The sequence below is a fragment of the Hyaena hyaena genome, unplaced genomic scaffold (assembly GCF_003009895.1).
Source record: "Hyaena hyaena isolate Hyena2069 unplaced genomic scaffold, ASM300989v1 scaffold_439, whole genome shotgun sequence".
NCBI classification, from domain to species: Eukaryota; Metazoa; Chordata; class Mammalia; order Carnivora; family Hyaenidae; genus Hyaena; species Hyaena hyaena.
This window is the reverse complement of record NW_024081067.1, coordinates 1,410,849-1,435,454: the sequence shown is the minus strand read 5'-3', so window position 1 is coordinate 1,435,454 and position 24,606 is coordinate 1,410,849. Positions and strand designations below refer to the sequence as shown.

The following is a 24,606-nucleotide window of genomic DNA, read 5'->3' as shown; positions in this document are numbered from 1 at the left end:
CCTTACCCCAAAACCCCCATTTAAAAAAAGAAAAAAAGGAAGAGGGCATTCCCGCAACAGAGAACAACATGTGTGTAAAGGCCATCTGGGCAGGGGACAGGTCAGAATGAGCCTCAGGTGTCATGGACTTTCTCTTGTAGTTAAAGGTGAGCCATGGTAATGCAGCCATGACATGCTCATATCTGCACATTATGGATGAAGATTGGCAGTGTGGGGTATGAATGCAAGAGGCCAGGGAGGGAAACCAGGTAGAAAGTTGTCTTTGTAGCTCAGACTGGACAAAAGGCTCCTCTAAGGAAGTCTTCATGAGCCTGGGAAGGAGAAGTTGGTCTCAACCCATTTCCAAGACTGAATGAGATGACACAGGGAAGAGATGGAGAACCCTGAAAAATGGGTGGCCAACCCCTGTGTATATCAGGGTTAGAGAAACAGAAGGCAGTGCATATCAGAGGACGATGATGACCTTGGTTTTGAATGTGTTATATACGAAGAGCCTGTGGGACACCCAGGGACAGATCTGGAAGGAAGTTGGAAAGTGTAATCTAAACTTTTCTCCTGTTGGATTTAAAATTAATCATTAACTCAAGAGCCATTTCCTGAATGCTTATATACAAGGCCTTGGGGAAAAAAAGAACCACCTAATCCCAGGAGCTTGCCCTCAGGTAAAGAGAAGCAGAAAACAGGGATCTAAGTGCTCTAATCTGGTTATCAGCAGCAGTGGTACATTGAAAGAGAGGCCCCCATAATCAGTCCCAAAGGTTCAGGGAAGGCTTCCCAGAAAGATCGTTGAGTTGGTCTTTGAAAGATGCCTCCCTAGCTGATTAAAAAGGTGGTGGAAAGCAATGATGAGACGACGAGGCGACACAGCAGGGAGATGGTCCATGATGGGGAAGCAAGGAAACCCGAGACAGTAACAGCGAATCGGGGAACTGTGGCAGATTTGTTTTCAAGGGAGGGTGGAGAGTAGCAAGAGTGGCCTGAGAGGCCAGCGTTTCCTACTTAGGAGATGCTTTGCCTGCTCAGCCAAAGCCTAGAGTGCTCTGGGGAAGGGGCTAAAGATACTGGAGACACGTGCTTAGCAATGTGTCCTTCAAGAAACCACTTAAACTCTCAGAGAACCATTAGAGCGTGGGACTGTTTTGAGCCTGACACTTGGGTTAGCAAAGAGCTGTGGGTTTTTTTTTTTTGTTTTGTTTTTAGTTTATTTATTTTGAGAGAGACAGCATGCACGAGGGAAGAGAGAGAAGGAGACAGAATCTCAAGCAAGCTCCTCACTGTCAGCATGGAAACCAATGCAGGGCTTAAACTCAGGAACCATGAGATCATGACCTGAGCCAAACCAAGAGTCACATGCCCAACTAACTGAATCACCCAGGCACCCCAGCAAAGAGCTGCTCATATCTCTATTGTGTACCTACCACCTTCAGCCACACCACGGAAGCCAAGAACATTTTTTATGGGAGAGGGAGGTTTAGGGGGGTGGGGACAAGCCGTGAGGAGGGTCCCCCTGGACTGTGGGGCCCGCCAGCACACGCTGCAGCCATTGGCTGTCTCAGCTCCATTAATTTCTCTCTCACCCACTGACTACACCTGCCTTTTCCTACCGGCCACCCATATGGCTTCAAAACCATGTGCCCTTGTCTAACCACATTCAGAATTCCCACCCGCTATGAAATAAATGAACCTAGAAAGAACAGCTACTGCTTCTGGTTTTCTGCCAGGCACCCAGGCCGCACTTAGATATGTGAAAAGGTGAAAAGGTGGAAAGAAAGAAAGGACAATGTGCATAGCTTCCCGCCTCCATGGGTTCCCATCTTTCTGGACATCCATCACGTCCCTCCTCCTGTCTCTCACACACTGGACATCCCTCAATGGTGTAACTGGGCTCCCATCTCATCTCTGCTGCTCTCTGGAGCCAGCTGCCCTGGGCATGTTCCTTGCCCCACGAGCCTAAGTTTCCTCATTGGTATTACAGGCTAATATACCTCCCTCACACACCTGGTGTAAAGCCCAAAGGAGATCAGGGTCTGCCCCAGCATTGGGCCTACTCTTCTCTGGCCCTAAATTCTGAAACTCTCCTGGCATTGCCTACAGAATTTCCCCTTAGATCTGGATTTAGAATGTGAATCTATGGGGTTTTCTACCTGACACAGCTGGAGTCTGGTCACCTACTCAGACTAATGATAGGGGAGAAATAAAAGCCAAAAGCAGGTCCAGATCTGTGTACAAACAGATAATTCAAGAAAAGTGCTTAGGCTGACAGCACCAGAGGACCCCTGAGCTCACCCTGCCCCACATTTTCAACTAGGGATCATCCACATCCAAGTCAATAAACCGCATAGCACAAACATAATTCAACAGAGAAGAAATTTTTAAATAGTGGTAACGGGGTAGGGGAGAGGATGAGTATGGTAAACCAAGAGAACAGGCTGTTGGCAAAGGAAGAGCAGATATGATCCCTGCAAAACTACCCCCCAGATCCTTGCAAGCCCAGCTCAACCTCCTTCCTCCCTCAGCCCCTAGAATGGAGCAGCCTCACACACAGAGCGGCTTCCCGTAGCTCATCTCATAATTCTATGAAATTATTTTAAAAATATGAACTCTTTGAATGTATATGAAATTCTAGTGCAAATTAAGAACGGGCAAAAGTGAAGATGCCCCAAAAGCTACCACATCAGTGAAAACATGTGGCTATTTGACCCAGGAGACGCGCCCCTTGTGTGGGTCTGTTAGAGGCAGAGTTGGGAATGGTTGGCGTTGCGTCAGCCAGGCAAAGGCCACCAGCTCAGAAATGGCAGCAGGCTGCCCAGATCCAATCAACACAACAGCTCGACACCAGGTGGGGCCATCGTCAACTAAAGGAAGTTAGCAATCTTGGTGGTCACCCTTAGCACCTCGCCCCTTCTCGTCAATTCTGCCAGTCACCAGACAAAGACAGGGTCTTTCCTTTGTGCCTCCGCCTGGGACACAAAACTCTCCCACGTGCCCCAAGGGAGTTTCGGAAGCCAGTGTCTCCACAAGGCTTTCCACAGCGCTTCTCCTCACCTCTTCCTGACCACACAGCCCCTGAAGACAGAATCTCATTTCTGGGTTTTATGTTTATTTTACAAGAATATAACATGCTTAAAACAGGGAAACAAGGGTTGATTACACCATTCCTATCTAGGAAACCAGCTCCATTGTCAACAATAAATAAATATTTAAATGGCGAGGAGTCCCTGACAGGCGCTAAGAGGTTCCCAGCACGTAGAGGTAGAGTCTGGTGGAGAGGGAGATGGTCAGGCTGCCAGCTCCTGCTGAGATTCCCCAGCAGAGGCAAACTGAAATTACAATAATAATAAATAACAGCAACAACACAACAATAATAAAAATAATATGCTATGACAACTGTCACAAAACCAACAATACATTATACTTAAATAATTTTCTCCTGGAGGAGCTCAGAGCGCAGAGAGAACAGTGTTGCTTTTCCTGGGAAATGAGGGGGCTGCCTGGTTCACTCGCCTCCCTGGCCTGGGCTCGTGCAGAAGTCTCACCACAAAATAGGTGTTGGGTGTTGCCCTGAGGTGACAAGCAGGTTCTGATTTCCCCCAGTCAGCCTCTTCCAAGCAGCCTCTCTCCCCAGCTGCAGTGCCAGGGTCTAAGGTCTTCTGAGGGCCATCGTGGTCCCTGGGCTGACTTCCCCCCACACTTCGGTAAGGGCACCTCACATCCACAGGAAAGAAATGCAAGGCTCCCCTTCCATTCCGGGCAGCTCTGTTTCCCTATTCTCACACCCACCAAAAAAAAAAAAACCAAACCAAACCAAAACAAAAAAAAAATACCCTGGCTTGATTTCAATGGAACTTTTGGGAACTGCCAAGAGTTCTCATGACCCTTTACCCCCTAGCTCCACCCCGCTGGGCCTAAGAGCTGGGCCAGCCACTCACTGAGGGGCCCCACACCTTCCTCCTCATGGGCCCCATGTTCAAGGGCAGCACAGAGCCACGAGAGGGCAGAGCCCAGCTCACAGGCGGACCTTGCCGCCGGCACAGGGTCAGGGACCACCCACAAAGGTCACCAAGAGCACCAAGATTAATTTCACAGGAGCAAGATGGTCCCTTTTCCAGGCTCTCCACTGACTTGCAAAGGGGCTCAAAAAGCCAGTTTCTGAGGTATAAATCTCTCGTCTGGGGCAAGCATCAAACTGGTTCTCCGGCCTCAGTAAGACTGGGAGGCTGGACACAGGAATGTTAAGAAGTGCAAGCTAAGTGAGCTTTGGGCAGCCCAGAGGCAGGTGAGGGGGACAGAATGGGAAGACACCACACCCCTGGCCCCCTTCTGTGCCCCCGATGGCCTGGGAACTAGGAAAACAGGATGCAATCGCGGTCGGCCATTCAGCAGGCAGGAGAGGTGAGCTGGTGGTCTTCCCCTCTCTCGTTTTCACGTTGTTCCCAACCCACCCTGGAATATTTCTTGTTCCATGGAGAACAAGAGCCGACGATCATTCCTACACCACCTTTCTTTTCCCCAGAGAGCCCCACACAACCCTCCTCTTGAGCCCTTATCTGCTGGTACTGGAAGAAGGGGTGGGGGACCCGCTCATGCACGGAATTCAGTCCCACAGTAGCTGGAGGAGAGGGTACTGCTTCCAAAACAGGTGGCCAGAGTCCTTCACTGTCCTCTCTGGCCTGCTTTGCAGAACCTGCCTCAGGGATGGGCGACTCCACCTCTCTTCCTGGCTGGCTTCCTCACGGCCGGCCGGAGGCTCAGGTGTGCGAGGGCTCTGCCGGGCCGCAGCTGGACGGAGAGGCCAAGGCGGCCGAGGCCTGGGCAGCCAGGTCCCGGTAAGCGGGGGACTTCAGGAAGCGCGGATACGAGTCCTTCTCCATCAGGGTGCGGGTCTTCCCCTGGGCCACATCAAAGCACGTGGCCGTGGCAGCCTGCACGTTCGTCCTGGTCAGCTCCCTGGTCTCGTGGTCTATGTTCACCTGTGGGAAAGAGGGCAAGCACGTGGGTGAGTGGGGCTTGGGCAAGGTGAGGGGCCCACGGGGCCAAGGAGGGCCTGGCGGGCAGGTGCAGCGGTGGAAGGAGGACCCGACTCTGAACCAGGAACCTGGGGTCTCCTGATCTCATGGTCAGGAGTAGGGAGCTTGCTTGGGATTCTCTCTCCCTTTCTCTGCCCTCTCACAAACTCACTCAAATGAATGAATGAATGAATGGATGAATGGATGGATGGATGGATGGATGGATGGATGGATGGATGGATGGATGAGTGAATGAATGCAGGCATGCATGCATGCAAATCCAATCCCATTTCACCTCTGCCTCTGTACAGTCTCAGTTCAATTCGCCATCACCTCTCTCCTAGGTGAGTGTCAGAGCCTAATTGGTCTCTCCCCCCTCCACCCTCACCCCTGTGATCTATTCTCCAGCCAGCAGCTACAGGGAGCCTTTTAAAACTCAAGGCCGTCCAGCAGCGGCAGCGTGGCCCTCCCTGGTCACTCAGAGGAAAAGCCAACGTGCGTGCTGGGCCCACACGGCCACCTAGACCCACATCTGGCCACGTGCCGCCTGTCTGACCTCATCGCCTCCTCTCCCTCCCTCACTCTCCGTGCTCCATGCGGGCTCACTGCCTTTTTCGTACTAACTAGGACACGTGTTCTCTGGCTTTTGCACTTGCCATTTCCTGTGTTAGAATGTTCTTCCCTCCCTTCTTTTATCTGTTCACGTGTCACTATGGAACAGCCCACCTCTCACTTCCCTTTGTAAAAAACAAAAAACCCTCACCCGTCCACCCGTCCGGTACTCCTGTGCTCCCTTTCAAATCCTGCTTTGTTTGTATCAAAACACACCATCACCTGACATATATTTATTTATTTCAACAGTTATTGTCATTTTCTCCCATTAGGGTAGAGACTTCTGTCTCGGCTATGCCCCTAGTGACTCTAACAGTGCCTTGCAGGTCACTGGTGTGCAATAAATCTTTATGGAATAATGTAAAAATTAAAGTGCTCAGAAAATACAGTACACGATAGGGTACAAAAGCAAGGCATTACTATTTTCTCTCCACAAGGTGGCCCCGTGCACTTTACCAAACGCTGGTGCCAGGCAGTGGAGACCTGAGGGAAGGGGGGGAGAAATTCAGCAACCACAAACCAGCCAGCCTGAGGCACCGTCAGCCAGGGGACCGAAGCAGGTCACACCAGGTCCCTAGGGTGACCTGTCTCCCCACCGGAATATTTTAGCCTTCTAAAAAGGGCTTAGTTTATAAAAGCGGGTATGGACAGAAGCCAAAACACCTGCCAACCTCCCTAAGCCCAGCGAGTCCGAGGGGAACAGCACCCGCGAGCGGCACAGAGACTGGGTTTCCTAGTCTCCAGCCACAGAGGCCCACTCACACCTGTGCCAGATACGATCATGGTCTACACTCAACACTTGCCCTGCTGGACACTCCCCAACCCCAGATCTCAGTGGGGAAGGAGCAGGCAGGGCCTGAGGACCCACGGGACATGTGGAGGCTCTGACCTCTTTCGGGGCTTCGCTGCGGATGAATTCATCAAAGATCTTGTGAGCCCGGGAGGCCAGCTTGGTAGCCGACCGGAGCTTCTTGAACTCCTCACAGGCCAGCCAGAACTCCAGGTTCTCCTCGCTGAACTCCGTCTTCAGAAAAGCATGGAAGGCAGCCACTCCATCTGGGGTTGAAGGGAGAGAGGGAGAGACAGGTCAGACAGCGGGACAGCCGGGAATAAAAGAAGAAAGACAGCAATTGTAGTTAATGGCTCTATTTTTAGGATGTAATTTTCTTGAACAAGGACCTGCCTTTGTATTCTGAATAGAGGCTGGCACGCTAGGGGATCATTATTATTATTATTACTACAACTATTATTTTGCCCACGCTTTCAGCATCCCTCAGGCTGGCTCCAAAGCACATGGGTACACGTGTGCAATCCCCAGACAGATACAACAGGGTCCTACTCACTTTTACTGCTCAGGAGCAAATCAAATGACTCTTTCCACCCCAGCACATCTTCTGAGAAGTTTCTGCTAAAAAAACAAAATACAAGATTTTAATTTTTTTAAAAAAATCAACAAATTAATGCATAGCATAAATCCTAGCCAGAACTCTGATGGAAGTGGTATAATCCACACAAAGTGATTATTGGAGCTGACTCCTCCAACTCTTGGTTGAGGCTACAGGTATTTTTCTAGGGGACAATTCATTCAATGGTGAGAAACCACAATCAGGGACATTCTAGCCCGCGGCAGATAACTCGAAGTCGGTGTCTCCACTGTCCAAAATTGTTTCTATTCCTTTGATCCTCAGCTTTGTTTTCTACATTTCCCCTCAAGGAAATAAGGGCCTCAGGAATAGAGATTAAGGTCTACCCAGAACCCCAGAGCTTAGGGCAGCACCTGGCAGCGTTGATTTCCAATATGAAAGGGTTTATAGGCAAAGTGCACACGAATGGGAGTAAAGTCATTGACTAAAAGGCCTCAGGTGTTCTCAGACTTTGTCCTAGCCCTGGTTGCACAGGCAACGACACCCCCAGGTGGAGGAGTCTGGTAGCTAGATATTCCGATGCAGGGTACTCATCTCTGTTCACAGGCTGAGAACCCAGGCGCCACCGAGCCAGTCACCCATAGCAGACCAGCAGGAACCTTCACGAACATCTCTAGGAAGGAGTCACCAACGTCCACCCTCGCGTGTCCCAATTTCTTGTGTTTTCCTCCTTGTGCCTCCTTTCCTCCATCTGGATCCTTCCCCCTTCGGCCCTGGGCCGGCCAGCGGGACTCACCCCTCTTTGCTGTGTTTGCTGCTCCACTCGAACTTGCCAACACTGCCGGTATCAGAGCCCAGCTCTGATTTGTGAAGAAAGATGCCCAGCCGTGTCTTGAACTCTTTGGCTCTGGAAGACAAAAGCAAGGAACATGGGAGAATTCTCCATTTGCTCAGCCAGGGCGAAGAGGTTTATGGTGTCCCAGAAAGAGCGCGGGCTGGTGCCACCCACATTCCAGCCTCAAGAGCTCCTGGGGACCTCCGGCTGTTCCCAGGGCCTAAACTTTGCTTCTCTCCTTAATGGCACCAACCCAGAAACCATGAAAGTAATGTTTCAGCTGTTCCTCAGTAGGACTTACACTTTCCCGGTTTAGAGCACAGCATACATGGCCTTTTTCCCACTTCAGTGACACTAACCTATCTTTGTGTCTGTTGATTAGCAGAATGCAGCTCAGCACCCTCTAGCCTTGTCAAGAATATTTCTGGAACTGTGTGGAAACTGATTCCCGCTGTCACCTTCACAGCCACCAGCTCCAGCAAGGACTCGAGGTGGCTGAGCAGCTCCCTGGGAAGTGGGCACACGCCTCACTGGCGGACCCAGAAAAAACACCTCCTTGACTTCTCAGGGCCAGGGGACTCAGGTTCCTGGATCTGGGCCGGAGAATGAAAACCAAGTGCTTAAGAAACTAGAAAGGCAGTTCTGCCTGCTGATGCCAACGCGCCCTTCGCGCAGCCGGTCTTCCGCAGGTCACCTGAAGACTGCCATTTGTCAGAGGCTGGGCTGTGACAGTAAGTAGTGGTCCCTCGACTTCCCCTTGGTTTTCCTCCTTCCTTCTCTTGGCCCGTCCCTTCTCTAAGACAAGCATCTGAGAACGTGGAGCCAAGGTGACCTCTGCCTCTCCACTGAAGTCACTCGAGTCCCATTCTCCCGCCAGCTCGGTCCTCAAGCTTGCCACCCTACTCCTCAAGGATTGGTGGGACTTGGACTTACGCCTCCAGGCGACTGCCAAGCTGCACGGGACAAGCTCCTCTTACCTCTCCAGGCAGGTGGTGGGGAAGGCGGCCAGGGTCCGGCACATAGCTGTGGGCTCAGGGCAGCACGTCGCGGGGAGGATGGTGACGGGCTCCAGCGGTCGCCGCGAGCGCGAGGAGGCAGAGGGGCAAGGGGCGCGACCGCACCGTTAAGCAAGCCGAGGCTTTACCCGGTGGCAAGCAAGGAGGCGCAGCTACAGCGGCTTTTATTTCCTCGGAGAGAGTGGGCCCGAGCTGCGCGCCGCCGACCAATGGCAGCGCGGGGAGGGCGGAGGCGGCCCCCCCCCCCCCCCGGGAGCTCGACGGGGCGGGGCGCCTGCAACTTGCACACACAGCCGTGCGCGGCTGGGCGCACGCGGCGGCCCCCACCCCCGGGCGGACGCGGACACGCGTAGGGAGAAGCGGCAGGGAAGTTACACGGGCCGAGAAGCGCCCACTCAGTTTAGTAGGAAAAAAACCATCGGCCTCTAGTCAAAGCAGAAAACCAACTCAGCGGTGGCGGGCGGATTTGCGTGGGGGGTGGCACGTTGGGGAGGCACACACAGTGCCAATCACAGCCTGAGCCTGAGCCTGCGCGGTCCCGAAGGACGGGAGCAAGGGGCGCCAGCCGGGCGAGACGGCGTCGGGATTATAGTGATAACTACCGTTTTCTGTGCTCCTACGCGAAGAGCCATCCCATCACCTCCATTTCAGAGATGAAGAAACTGAGTCAGAAAGTTAAAGACACCTGACACAAGATCAGAGGGTTGGAATTAGCAGACAGATGGCCCGGGGTGGGGCGGGGGTGGGGGAGGGGTGCAGTGAGGGGCTCTTTATTGAGCATCTGTATGCCAGGCATTTTTCCTGAGTCAGGTTAAATAATTTGCTCAGCCTTACACAATGTTATGTCAGAATTCAAATATGAATTTCCCATGCTTTTTCCATCGCCCTTCCACCCCAAATTAGAATCCCAACACCTCTGTAAACTGATGAATGACCCTGGGTTTAAGCAGTAGCTAGTTAGTGTCCTTATCTCTGAGATGAAGGTAGTAAGTGCCCTCCCTCTCTCCTCATCTTCCCATGAAGGCCTTAGGGCCACCCTCACCCCCGACACCCAACCCCACCCCATCCTGGTTGCCCCTCAGTCCCCTTGGAATTGCTACTGAAGAGGCTGCATGTGGGGTTTAGAGTGTGGAATTCAGAGCTGGATTTCCAGGTTTCAAATCATGGCCCCACCACTTACTGATAGGAGACCTTGGGCAAGATTCTTAACCTTTCCATGGCTCAGTGTCCTTATCCCTAAGATGAAAATAGGACACACCTATTTCAAAAAGCTGTGAGGATTACAGGAGTTCTTAGAGTTCCCAGGAGACAGAAAACGCAGTTCCCCTGAGGCAGTGCCTTGCTGGGGAAAGTTCTCAGATCAGAGAGGAAGTGAGGGAAGCAGAGTTGAGCAGAGGGAAGAGTTAAATGCCATGCTGCTGTAATAGAGACCACCACTGGCCCAGGGGATGCCCCCATTAAAGCAAGGGGGCAGGCCTTTGTACCTTACATGGATCATTCAATGGATGTGGTGGCTCCAAGAATATTCTTAATCTCAAGGCAACCCCCTCTATCAAGGGCAACTCTCAGAGAGACTGTGCTTGTGAGCCTGCAGCAGACAACAGGCTAGGGAATGAGGGTCTAGGTTCCAAACAAGAGCCTCCACCAAGGTGCTTAGATCAGCACTGAACACATACTCGGCACTCAATAAACGTTAGCTCTCAGGTTTACTTACTAGGAATACAGGAATTGCCAGACAATAAAGAAAAGCAGTACGTGTTTTGTGCCTCTCGGAATTTAGGTTTTTATTTCATGAGAGGCACCTCGGAGTTGCTGTTCTTTAGCAAACCCTGGGAGTAAAGGGTCAGAAGAGAGAGACAAGAGGAGAAGATGTCCTCACCCGAGAGAGCTGGGTGACACAGCCCAGAAAAGCTGGTCAGGGAAGAAATGGTTAAAACCACAGAAAGGGATGAGACGGAAAGGCCTGGAGATAGTTGAGGCATTGCTTGAGCAAAGGAGGCCCAAATCAGAGCAACACGTGGGGCCATTTGTCACAGCAGATTCTCCTGTTAAGCCAGGGCCTGCAGAAGATGACCTGGTTAGTCCAAACAGAGTGCTCTCTGAAGAGTAGTCAAATCCTTCCCCAGCCTCCCAGGGGGTCGGTGGACAGAGTCAAGTCAGAGCAGCTCACATGCTGGCAGCAGCATCTTAGATGCCAGCAGTCCACCTTTACCCCCATCTCTGGGTCTTCCTTTCTCGCAAGTGCAGGGCTGGGTTGGTTGGGGCAGGGGTTTGGAGGGCGGCAGTGGTGTGCTCCCGGGCAATCGAAGGATGCCTCCTAAACGTCTGTGCAGCTCAGCGCAATCGTCCATCCACACAAGGAAGTGGCTCGCCCGCCCCACCAGCAGCACATTCTGCTGGAGCAGGTGGTCAGCTGAGGTGAGGCCCGAGGCTGCATGCGGTGCCGCTCAGCCTCCAGCCCGGGATTGTACTATGCTGCTGCCAGGTGGGGATGTGGGTGTTGTCCGGGACAGCTGCTCTCCAAGCGACAAAAACAAGTTTAGGGACGGATTGAATTCCACCATGTTGGAATCAGCCCAGACATAGCCACATAACGACAATAATAGTGATTGTGCACAGAACCTCCCTAAACCTTCCTGTCCTGTCTGCATCCCTGTGAATAGGCCAGAAGGGCCTCTTGATTTCTATTCTGCAGACAACAAAACCACCAGTGCCTGAGGTGCCCTTACTTAAGGGCCTTGGAACTGAAAACAGCTGAAACCCGGCCCGCTCTCCAGAGCCCTGAGCTAGTGCTTTCTCCCATTTGACAAAGCCGGCAAAAGAGGCCAGAGAGACAAAGCGGTGCTCGCAGCCTGGCAAATCCAAGCACAGAGCTCAGGGCTCAAGATGAAGAGGCCTCTGTGAGTTCAACCTGCCTCCCGGTTGCCATGGTTACCTCTTCGGTTTCCAGGCAGAAACTTTTTGAAGTTCACAATGTATCCCAAATTCTCTTCCCAGCAGGTACGCTGGTTCACGTCTGCAATTTCAGTAACGACTCCACAGTTGCTGTAAATGCAGCAAGTTGAGCCCACCTGTGAACCGCACTGGCTTTGGCATGAACCTGACCTCGTTTTTGCCCAGCGCTCGCAGCACAGCTGTGCTGTCTTTAATGGAGGGTGTGGGGACACAGCTCTGAAGCCTGGGTCATTTGGAATCAGGATTAAACATCCCACAACATCCCAGCCACGCTGCCCTCCACCCTCCTCTGCCCCTCTGCACCCCCACCCAGCACCGTCCTTTCCACCGAGCTGAAGTCTACACAGGACCTTTGTCTGCTGAAAACGGTCACAGGAAATGGAAACACTTTCTCAGCTTCTGATTTGGCACAGGTGATCCTCACCGGGGTCTGGATGGTCCCAAACCTGCCATCGCTCTACCAATAAATATTTATTAAGAATTTATTATGTTCCCTGGCTGGTGGGCGAAATCACAGCTTTTAGACTCTTGCTGAGTTTAATGACCTTCTGTCTTCTCCTCGCTGAGGAAACAGAGCTAACACAGCAGGGAAAAAGAGGTGAAAGGAAGTTATTGGCAGGAGTTGCAGCAGAAGTCCAGGAAAGGGAGGGATCAGGGAGCATCTGCGATATTTTAGAAAAGAGTGAGTGGGGTTTGAGCGCAGTGGAGTACAGCCAGACATGCTAGCTATGCAGGAAGGAGTGTGCTCCAAGGGGGAGAGTTGTACAAGCCAGTTGTAGTTTGGGAGTGTGGGAAGATTTAGGAATCCCTCATATACAGCAGAGGGATTCATATACTCTCAGGACGCACAACTGCATATCACGGTTTGATAGAGGCATAAAAATAGCAGGAGCAGCACATACCGTGAGGCAGCTTGGTGAGGAGAGAAAGAGTCCTTCCTGAACACATGAAATAGAGAGCCACTGGGGCCATCTTCCTGTGAGGTCATGAGGACAACTATGGGCGCCCTCCCTAGTGGGCAGGGTGAGTTGAAGGAGTTCAGCCTGGATGCAGGAAATGACTGTTTTTCCTAGTTACCCTTCAGAGCACTGGGTACAGCTCACTTTGATGGCTGTTTTGCTCTTCTCCCACTTCTTCTCCTGTTTCCTCCCCCTCTTGTCTGGGAGGGGCTCTGAGGCTATGGGGGTTTGGGAGACCTGATTTTCTCCTCCCCACCAGGCTAATGGACCCCAGGCTTCCAAGGCAGGGCAGCCTCAGCCACTTGAAAAGGAAGCTGAAACTCTTCAGTGGTACCCATGGCTTATAAGACGATGTCTAGACTCCTCCGTATGGCATTTAAGGCTCTGACCACCTGATCTCACATCCTTCACCTCACACCCAAACTCAGCAATTGGTAGGTTCCCATGTCTCTGTGCTGCCTTCTACGTACAAAGCCCTGAGCATGCGATTCTCTTGACCTAAAGGTCTCTCTCCTGTCTGTACTAATCACTTTAAAAGAAATTTCCTTCATGTTCTTTCCAGCCAACGTACCTACCCACCACCCCCAATCAGAGACAACCACTATTGTTAGTCCTAGAGCCATAGGACCAGTGTTAACTCTTCTTGACTTTATAACTGAATTTTGAGACCTAATTTTGATTTCCGGTCTGTTTGTTCATGAGCTTCTGGAGGGTAAGGACCATTGCCTTGGTCACCCTTTTACCTTCAGCCCCTAGCACCACGGCCTGTCCAGTGTATGTATGTAAGTAAATGTGGGGTAGATGAATGGCTTCTGTTTCAACACAAATCCTAACAGCTAGCGTTTATTGAATACTTACTATGTGCCAGGCTCCGTTCTGTGTGTTTTCTTCTGAATTGTCTTTCAATTCTCAGAAGTGCCCCCAGAAAATGGATACTTTCTTGTTCTCATTTTACATTTGAGGACACTGTGGCAGAGACTGGTTAAGTAACTGGCCATGGGCCACAGCTACTTAGTGGTGGAGCTGGGTTTTGATCTCGGGCAGTCCAAGTTCGGAACCTGTGCTCCTAAGTGTACTCTATGCTGGCTGGAGGTATGGCACTCTCTAGAAGGCAGCGTTTGTTCACTATGAGAAAATAAAGGCTGAGCTTGGGAAATCATGGCAGGATGCTACAACTCCTCTTTCTTTCATCATTTCCTCTTCTCATTTCCTTTCCTTACATCTCTTCTTCGGTCACTCCATCCTTCTCTCATCATGCACATTTCCTGCTCTGTATCTTTGCCTTTAGTATATGTCATCACTGGCTGTAGCATTTTCTGCTTCCTCCATCCCTTGAGTGTGTGCAGTTCCCAAGAATGGCTGCAGAGCCTTTTCTGCTGAAGTCCTTCCATTAATATCTGGGCTTTGGCTTTTCTTTGCAGGAAAACTCAGAGTTCAGCTGCTCTGCGCCGCCACCCTTTCCAGCTGTGTTTCCCCATCCCTTTATGCTCCTGCAGGACTCGGTTCTCCATTTCGAAGGAGCCCCAGGGCAGCTTCCGAGGGAGGCAGATCTTCAGCTCCGGAAGTCTTTGGGATGTGTGGGACCCTGGGACCTTTGCTTGTCCTCAGCCTCCTGGGAACCATGGCTGCCGATGTCACTTCCGGTGTTTATGCTTTTTCCGAAAGGTTGGCTGTGGCCCTTCACAGGCTTCTTGCTCGGTGTTTTGAGGTCTGACCCACATGCACGGGCTTCTCTTCCTGGCTGTGTTTGTCTGCCCCACTCCACACCCTCACCAGCCATCCACCTGCCTCAGACTCCTGAGTTCTCGCTGACTGCTGGTGTCCAGCGTCCTCCCCACAGCGTGCCTGTCCTCAGCCTGTCCCCATACTTGCCCCTTGTCGCCTCCACTCTCACCTACAAGTGCTCCTGCCACCATATTGATGCGTTCGCTAAAGTACCAACTAAATTAATGGCTGTAAATGACCCCCATCTCACCTAAGACTGCCAATTCCAAAATAGGAGAAATTACTCAAGAACCCTGCGTTTCTAAATGTCTTCCTCTTTCTCACCCCCCTCCTCATCCCTTTGTTCACTTTTGCCACAATGTCATATTTCTGAGAGCATTTCACTTCCACTCCCTGAGACATAGAAACGAGTTCCTCAAAATGCGGATTTTCCTCCTTTAATAATTTTCCAAGGCTCTGAGGAACCACTTAGGATGAAAGATGAGAGGGGGAAATGGGAGGTCTGGGATTCACATACGACTGAAAGATGAGGTTTACAATTCCAACTCCCTGCTTCTTCCCAGGCCGAGGAGGAGCACTTTTGGATTCCAGAACTGGAAAGTCGGGCAGGTGCTACATGCTGGATTGTGCTCCAGGACAGGGATGGGGGTGTGGGGGTGGGGGGAGGGAATCTAACACTCCACTCCCTAGTAGGGGAGTAGAAGGGGGATTCTGGCCAACTCGCTCTCTCTGCCATATTCCTCAACCAGGGCAACCATCAGCGCTTGACCTGGGCAAGGAGAAGGCACACTGCTCTCTGGGAAGACTGGAAACAGCCTAATTGTTGCTCTAAGTGAGGACAGGAATACAGAATAGGTGACAAGGAAGCATTGTTTTATTCCCAAACTGTGTGTATTTGTATGAGTGAGTGTGTGTGTGTGTGTGTGTGTGTGAGTGAGTGTGTAGGGCAGGGAAACCTCTACTGTAGCCAATTAAGCCCCAGACCACCACCCTCGGGAAGACTCAGCACACCAGCCTATCCCTGATCCCAGAGACACGCGATGTTGAGAAGTTGCCTTTAAGAAGCGGGTGCTCACATAGGCAGAGCTAAAATGGCCTCGGAGAGGCCTGGCCTCCTGAACCTTGGTGTCCAGCACAGTGTCTGGCCCAGCATGGGAACTCATTAAATCGTCAGTGAGGAGTGACGGAAGCGCATCCCACTCTAGATGAGGTGAATGACTTCACAGTGATTGTCATTCCAGCTTCATCTTTGGGATCGCAGACATTCTTGGCTGAACTTCACAACCAGACAGCCATCCGGAAGTGGGTCACAGACAGGCTGGATTACGCAGTGAAACATGACCATGCATCTCCCAAACGTGCTTCCCACTGTGGCTTGTGGCGTCCCCCAATGCAGGCAAACTGGCACTAAGTCAGGGAAGGGTCTGGCAGAGCCGAGTGGCTCCAGAGCACAGCTCAAGGTGGAAACGGGGCACCAAACACACGGAATCTGTACCACCTTGCCGTGCTGCTCTGAAGGTGTTGAGTGAGGAAGCCCCCAGCACACCTTGTCCCCTCTCCTCCCTCTCCTCTAAGTATTTCAGAGAGGCACGTGCTGCGAAGAAGCTGTGGGCCGGACCAAGCCCCGTGTTTGGGAGTAAGGACAGACTTCAGCTGCTTGGCCAACACCTGGCCCTGCTCTAAACCCTGTCTAGGAGGAAGGGAAACTGCCCCCGTAGGCCCCGCCATGATCTAGCACTGAGCTCAGTGCCTTCTAGACACCACCCCAGATGGGGACCTGGACGGCCAAGGTGACATACCCAGTAAATGGAGGTGCCAGGACTGGACCCCAGTTCTGTGTGGCAGGTCCCAACCCAGGGCTACTCAATGCCTGTCCTCTGGCTTCTGAGCAGCCCTCCCACAGGCCCCTGGCTGCTGCTTCAGGCCATGTCTCCACACTGGCCTAGTCAGGGATTTCTAGGTGCTGACGTAGGCCACCGATGAGACGTCAGGATTGCCGGAACAGCGACCCCAGTGCGTGAGCATCACATGCACATGCAGAGCTGTTAGGTCGGAGCTGCAGGTGGGCCTCTGCCATCGCCTGGGAGTTAGGGACCTGCCCTCCATGCAGCCCTCTCCCCCTCCTTTGAGTCACCTTCCATGAACCCCCACGTCAATAGAGAGAGTGAGGGTGAGGGCGGGGAGGGCCGATGCAGGGGCACGGAGGGAAAGCAGATTTATGGGAAGCAGGGGAGGCTCGAGAAGCAGCAACACTAGCCGGACGAGCTGTAAGGAAACGTGCCTCTCACAATGTGCCCGCAACATGGAGCAGAGGGAGAAACGTGGCTTGATGTGTGAGCGGTTGGAGGCTGGGGCTGGCGGCGCTGAGGCGGGAGGGAAGGGGAAGGCAGAGCGATGGGAACAGGTGGTCCTTTCACAAGCTCCCAGGCTGTCAGCCCCTGACAGAGCAGCTGTCCTAGAAACAGGCCCAGGTGGACAGAGGGAGGAGCACAGCGGGGGGCAGGGGGGGTGCATGATGTTTTGCAGAGAAAGAAATGAGCCCTCCCTAATGGGCCCCACACATCTGAGCACAGGGAGACACGCGGCGGGCTGTGTGACTGAGCCCGGCTGAGCCCCTCCCTTTCCACCAGCCCGCTGGCTGTGCTGCTCCAAGTATGGCCCCAGAGGAACCTGCTGGATCCAGATCCCCAGGCTTCCCAAACCCCCACCCCTACCCGGGGCTGCAGTAATAACCATGATAATCACTAACATTTAGTGAGCATTTTCTGTTCTCTATACTTATGGTGCTTCTAGTCTGCATCTCATTTAACTCTTACACTAACCTCTGGAGGAGGTGCTCTTACTGTTGTTCTACAGATGGGGAAACTGAGGCAGAGAGAGGTTAACAGAGGAAGGGACAGAAGGCAAAGCCTGGTACCTGGTCATCTGACTCCTGCGCCTGCGCTGTTAGCCACTCACTCCACACACTGCCCCCACCTCGTCCAGAGCTGCAGAAAGCGCTTTCCTGACCTGGATTTCAAAATTCTCGTTCCTCCAACTCCAAGAAGATGCGAAACACGAGAGTTTTTCTTCTCTTATAGTTCAATCTGGACTTCACTTCTTGGGAAGGGGCAGAGGGAACACAGGAAAAGAACTTTCTGTTTCAAAGACACAGTTTATAGCAGGCCAGCCCCGGGGCCCCCCAGCAGCTTTTGACCCCAGGGCTGCGCCATTCATCGAGAACATCCCTCCACTCTAGAAATGGTATTTCACTTATCCAGCAACTACCAAGTCTTCTCCTGGACTTTGGAATTTCATGCATATGAGCTCATTTAATTCTCACTGTGAACCTGCCAGGTGGGCTGGCTGCACTCTGGCTGCTTCTCTAGTTTTCCTTCTGTTCATCTGATATGGGTGCTGCCCAGGGCTGTGGCCTTGACCCAGTACCTTCCAGTAGGATAGCCTCTTCCAGAATAAGCTGTTACTGCTTCTGCCACATCTGTATGCTGATGACTCTTGAACCTATCTCCCTGTCCCCTGCTAGAGTTCAAGACCCTATTTCCACCCGCACGTTAGGTGCCTTCATATTTAACTTGTCCAAAATGAATTCAGTATTATGTACACACTGCCGCATTTGACTAGTGACATTATTTAATGGCAGTAAAGCATCTATTCAGTTGCCTCTGAAAGAAATCTAACTCACCACCAGTGATCCCTTTCTTCCATCCTTCCTAACTCCAGTCAGCCTCCAAATCCTATCTACTCTGATCTGACCTCTGGAATTTTCTCCCTCCATCTCTACAACCTTTGTCCCCACCGTCTCACAAGCTAGCCGGTCTTCCCTACCCTATCATCCCACCCACTCTGGTGCCGGATAAAGACAAATCAGAGTGGGGCACCCGGGTGGCTCAGTCAGTTAAGCATCAGACTTCAGCTCAGGTCATGATCTCATGGTTTGTGAGTTCAAGCCCCACATCAGCCTCTGTGCTCCTGTGCTGACAGCTGAGAGCCTGGAGCCTGCTTCAGATTGGGTGTCTCCCTCTCTCTCTGCTCTACTCTCTCTCTCTCTCAAAAATAAATAAACATTTTTTAAAAAAAAAGATAAATCAGAGCATGTCATCTCTCTCTTCCAGAGCCTTCAGTTTCTCCCACTTTCCCCAGCGTCATGCAGAAACTCCATATCAGGACATTCCAGTTCCTCCACAGTCTGGTTCCAATCAGTTGCTCCAAAGTCCTCCTCTACCTGCTCCCCTATCCCTTTGGCTCTGGTCACCCTCCACAACCTTTCTGCCAAATACTCCACGTTGCTCACCCATTTGCTTTTCCTTGCATTGTCATTGCAGCCTGGAATGACATTCCTATTTTGTCTGATAAACTTCTACTTCTCTGGAAAGACCCAGCTCCAAATCCACCTCTTCAAACATCCTTATTCTTAGAAGATGCATGCTGAAACGTTTCAGAATGGATGTCATGATACCTCTCACTTTGCGTCAAATGGTTCAGCTATAGCTGTTCCTTGAGAGGGTAAGATAATCTGGCAAACCATGGTTGAATCTAGGTGGTGGTTGTCATCATCTTTCAATTCTTCCATATGCTTGAAAATTTCACAGTTAAAATGTGGAGGGAAAAAATTTCCTCATCTCTGATAGTTTCCTCATTGCCTCTGACAAAATGAATGACCTCTTTCTCTATATTCCCATAACACTCTGCATTTGCAGCAATATAGCACTTTGCTGCAATTTTACTGCAATTTTGTATTTGGCAACTTTTTCTTCCATAAACTGTGAACCTGCAAAACCACAGTAGCTGCACACAGTAGGCACTCAATAACTGTTTACTTCTTATTTATGTCCCCTCCTGTAAAGCTGAACTGGAGGGAGTAATAAGCCACAGAATAGGAAGTTACCAGACTCCAGCTCCCTGATGCTTCATTCTCCATCACATGGATGCTCATTAGCATAGGAAAGGCACCTTGGGAGGAAGATACTAAAATGGCTATTTACTGGATGACAGAACATCATTCAAAACTCAAGAGATCTAGCCCCTGTGACTGGTTCTATGACTAGCTGTGTGACCATGGACAACCACCAACCTCTCTGTGTCTCAGTTTTCTCACTTGAAAACAGAGAGTAAAAATGTCTGTCTTACCCATCAAATGGGAGGAAACTGTGTGAATGAGCTCTGAGAAGTCTAAGAGATGTACAAAGAATGCGGTACCATCCTGATTTTTGTGATTAAAATGAGCAAGACCTTGTCCTGACCATGACCGGTGAAGAATTCTGAGTCATTGGGTTTTGGGGCGGGGGGGAAGTGCTTTGCTTCCGTGAAGAATGGGAATTTCCACCCAGCTGGAAGTAATGAGTGGCTGTGGCTTAGGCCTCATTTTCCCCACCCCGCTTTCCCTTTCCTCTGACCAAGTGACAATTGCTGGGAAACAGACAGAACCAGGGATCTTAAAATAGAGCAGCAAATGTCTGGAATCTCTGCCCCAGGCCTTGGTTGCACCATCAGTCAACTCGCACTACATACACACACACAAACGATTGGGTCATGTGGCTTCCACCCCTCTGAGCCGGAAGACCGAGGCCGTGGAAAAAGTAACACATTGATTCCAGAGAAAAGCAGTCACCCAGGAATGCAGTGTTGTGCTTGGCTGCCCAGCCCCAGCTCCGTCGGGATGAGACGCCTTCCCTGATGCTCCTATATCCTCCAAGGCCTGGGGCTCCCCCAAGGACCAGCTCTTCCTGGAAGTAATGGCAGCCGCACTGGCCCCAGCAAGCTGGGGAAAGACAATGAGAGGCCTCTGGGGGAGGCTCGATGACTCACTAGTTTCAGAAAAGCTCGACTTCCCAGGCTGTGAGCGCTTCAGTTGGGGATGCTTATGTAACAAAACACGGGCACCATAAAGTGCTCTGAAGTGGAGAGTCACCTCCAAGACTGGACCCTTCATTGAGTGACCCCACAGACCCAAAATTCTAATCCGGCCAAACTTTCAGCCTGATCCTAGGGAAGGGGTCCTTTCAGAGTGTGACGGTGGAGGTGATGAGACGAAGATCATAATCCTGAAAAGCAACTGTTATTCTCATTTGAAATTCTCCTGCGTTCATTCATTCATAAACAGTCGGTGCCAGGCCGCTCATCCCATATATGCACTAATTTAATTCTCACTGTCTACAGGAACCGTCATTCCCCCTGCTTTACTGATGGGGAAGCTGAGACACACAGAGATCCAAAATCTCACAAGGGCGGCACCGTGATTCAGACCCAAGCAGTCTGGCCCCAGTGTCTGTGGGTATAACCACTACACTACACCAAGCATCTGCTGGGAACCTGGCGATGGAGGGGCCCTGGTGAGGATGGGGAGGAGGTCCATCAGGCAGCTTACTTTCAGGAATGGAAAACAGATAATGAATGAATATCAAATTGGTTAAAATAATTGCCAACAGTGATTAACACAGTAAAGAAAACAGAAAGTCAAGGTGGTGGTGGGAGGAACTAGCGTAAGTAAGGTGGTTTGGGAAGGTGCACTAGTCAAGCTCCTGTTGCTAAGGACAGAAATGAACTTTCTCTGACTTAAAGAGAGAATAATTTTTGGAAGGAAGCTTGGGGTAACCCACAGAATTTTCAGGCAGTCTCAGAACAAAGATAAGAACAAAGGAAGGCTCAGCAGCCAAAAAACCCCTCCACAAAACCACTCTGATGAAGACCCAACAGATACCAGGGCTGAAGGCTAGACACCTCAGCCCTCTCCACAACCACGGCTGGAACTCCCCAGAGACCGCTGCTAGCTCTGCTGCCCTGGAAACCGGATGCTGCTACCACCACTAACCCCAAAGTGGATTCTCCACCACCCCATTTCTTTGCACCACCAGCTCCTGACTCAAAGTCCCAGATGGGTGCACTTAACTGGTGTCCTGCTGCTTCGGCTACAAAAGCCCCAAGCTGTGCTGGGCAGCCATTGGCAGCTCCTGTTACTGGCCCCACTCTGTGCTGCTTGTATATACAGGCCTGCGCTTAAGGCAATGTTGGGGGCAGGGCAAGAGGGGATGTTGACTATCCATCCGCTCTTTTTTGTTCTTAATATTTTATTTATTTTTGAGAGAGAGAGAGTGCATGAGCAGGGGAGGGGCAGAGGGAGAGAGGGGGATCCATCCAAAGCAGGCTCCCCACTGACAGCAGCAAGCCCATGTGGGGCTCAAACTCACCAACCCCGAGATCATGACCCAAGCAGAAGTTGGCTGCTCAACGAACTGAGCCACCCAGGTACCCCTATCTACCCACTCTTTATTGAAATCCACTCCCAACCCAGTTTGGCTGATGCAGCCTTTCTCTTCCCCACCACCCCACCCCCGCACCCCACTACCCACTGGCAATGGGATTTCAGCCTCCCTTCCAATAAAAATAATAGCTACTAATTTTGAGTGCCTATTAAATGCAAATCCTTCACAGACATCATCTCTAAGGCTTACTACCTCTTTGCAAGGTAGTTAATTACCCTCTCCATTTTCAGATGCAGAGTCTAAGACTTGGAGAGGTTAAAAATCTCATTGAGGAAGTTGCTGAGCCCATATGTGAATACAGGTCTGTTATGCTCTCAGGAGCACAGGCTACCTCCCAAGGGGATTAAAATTCAGGCAAATTTCCGGCACTGATGTGATCCCCTGCTTCTGAAACCAGGACATCATGCGTGGGGCTTGGGAACAGTAAACTCCATCTGGATTTAGGACCAAAGGTTCTGCAGCCCTTTACCTGCCAATCACCTATGGTCTTCCTGATACCCCAGGACTGCAGCTATCCCAGCCTTTCAGGTGGCCAAGCTCTGTAAGGCAATTTGGCAGGAGTCTCTGGTGCCTTCTTTGTCAAGGAGGACCCTTCCACTCCACTGAGCCCTCCCTTACCAAGCCTCCATAAATCCCCTCTGGGGTTCTACACTTCTGGGTTTATATTGCTATAGGCAAGGCTCACTTTCATAAGATGCATATGGCCCCTACAACTACATGTGAGTTCATTTTTGTGGATCAGTTCTGTATACTTATTGGCTTAAACCATCACTTCAGAAATCATTGGTAATCTCCAACTGCTCTTCACTGCTCATTGACAACCAGGTACTTCAGCCTAATAGGTCATCCCCGCTCAGGGTGCTCCAGTGGCTCTGTTGGTTAAGCATCCAACTCTTGATCTCAGCTCAGGTCTTGATCTCAGGGTCATGAGTTTGAGCCCCACATTCAGTGGTGGCTACTTAAAAAAAAAAAATCATCCCCCTCTGCCTTCCCTACTTTTCTGTGAAAAGATCCATAAGCCAACATTTAAGTGTACCAGGGAAGCTTACCATTAATGCATTTCCCAGGGGAATCATCTTAAAGTGAAAAAATTGCTCCTTGAAAAGGAAAATCATCCCCTAAGACATTCATATTATGAATTGGATGGGTTTTTTTTCTTGGTTTTAATGCATCATATCCCATGTATATACCTAGTGGTCTAGTAATAAACCAGTACTATAAAATAGGTAATTTGCTCAAAGAGAATGAAGAAAGAAAGAGAGAGGTAATGAGAATGAATATAGATTTCTGGGCCTTTATGTTATGGGTTAATCACAGGCCAGTCATTCAGGACTCAGTTTCTCTCTTTGACATGCAGAACATAGATCTTTTGTATATTTCATGAGGCTGTCATGAGATTTTAATGAGGCTCTCTGGTTAATGTCCTTTGAGATAAGCACAAAGTATTATTAGAATGCAATCAGTATGCATCTATTAAGAGAGCAGCATCTCACCTACAGGGATGATGAAGAGGTTACTGCACTGCTTGCTAAGTGCCGCCCACCCCTGGCCAGGTTTCTGTTTTCCCAAAGTGCTGGTGCCTGCCTCATTCCTAGCAAGGAGGTTTGGCATTGCATCATTCACACTTTTCCCCAAGGCCTGAACAACAAGACAAGCAAAATGGCTGTAAGGTAGAAGACTTAGTCTCTGGCTGCTGCTGGAAACGTGCACACCAGTATTTCCCCTGGCAGCAGACAGCTGCTGTGTTAGGTGTGAATCAAACATGTAAACCTCTGGAGACTTGTCTTTCACTTCTCTGAGACACAACTTAGCAGAATTGTTGAAAATATGGTGACACATTGCCTTCGCACAAGGGCTCTCGGGGAGATGGAGGAGAGGAGGGAAGATTACTCCTCACTGGTGCTCAGGAGCAACTCTGATCCCTGTTGCCATCCTCCCCTATGCCTCCATGCCTTGACACCATCTCTCTTCTCCATCCTGAGTTTCCGGAACTGTCAGACTATAACACAGAGCAGGCCCCTAGCTGTCCCAGACACCGGGGACTGTGATCATACCTCTAGGGGCACCAGGACTCTGCCTGGAGATCCTGGGCAGGAATCAGGCTAGAAATGAGCTTCATTCCCCCCTGATTACTTTGGCTAGGAGCCTAATCCATGTGTGCATACATGTTTACCTGTGTGCACACACATGTGTGATTCCCAAGCTAAAGGACAAGAATTCTCTGCAGAAATGTCAGTAGTTACAGCTGCATTCCTTTGTCTTTCCTGTTGGAGCGTTGGTGATCCCCTGATGATGTGCAAGCAGGAAGACACATTCTGCATCCTCCTCCAATGGTGGATGTAGGGAGGCTTAGCAATGTAGAAGCTGGGGGCAGCCAGGGAGCCAATAGAAGCCTATCCTGAACTCTTGCACTTGGGGCCCAGGAATTTATTTTATGTCATTATTATTTGGTATCCCGGCATTGTTTGATATGTAAATATACGCATACCAGCTATGAATCCCAGTCCATAAACTGTTTTCTTTATTCCTGTAGCCTAACCTAATTTTTTCAGTTTAAGCACCCATCCCACAAACTGCTAGAGAAACAAAAAAAAAACCCAAAAAACAAAAAAACAAAGATCAGATCTACCCAAGGTATTTTCTGCAAAATGGTACCAGGGTTATGAGGCTTTCCTATAGCACCAAGGCATCAAGTTGTGGGAATGAGTGGCCCTCTGGTCTTTGATCCTCTGTTCACTCAGGTTTCTGCTCAGAAAGCTACAATCCCTATCTGTGATCAAGTCCAGCAGCTCCCTGCTGCTGTGTTACTTCTCCTGCTGAACAGGAATCTTTTACAGTATTGCCTTATGGACCCTTGCTCTCCCAGGCCTTCCTT

General features: G+C 50.7%; 1 protein-coding gene across 1 annotated transcript; it reads right to left on the bottom strand.

Annotated features, from left to right (window-relative positions):
* Window positions 1-3,083: 3,083 nt before the first annotated feature.
* Window positions 3,084-8,959, bottom strand: RGS16 (regulator of G protein signaling 16). The gene is made up of 5 exons (XM_039252973.1): window positions 8,795-8,959; window positions 7,779-7,889; window positions 6,962-7,026; window positions 6,508-6,674; window positions 3,084-4,970 (listed from the first exon to the last, which is right to left on the bottom strand). The coding sequence occupies exons 1-5, from the start codon at window positions 8,836-8,838 to the stop codon at window positions 4,749-4,751; spliced, it is 609 nt and encodes a 202-aa protein (XP_039108904.1). The 5' UTR covers window positions 8,839-8,959; the 3' UTR covers window positions 3,084-4,748.
* Window positions 8,960-24,606: the final 15,647 nt, after the last annotated feature.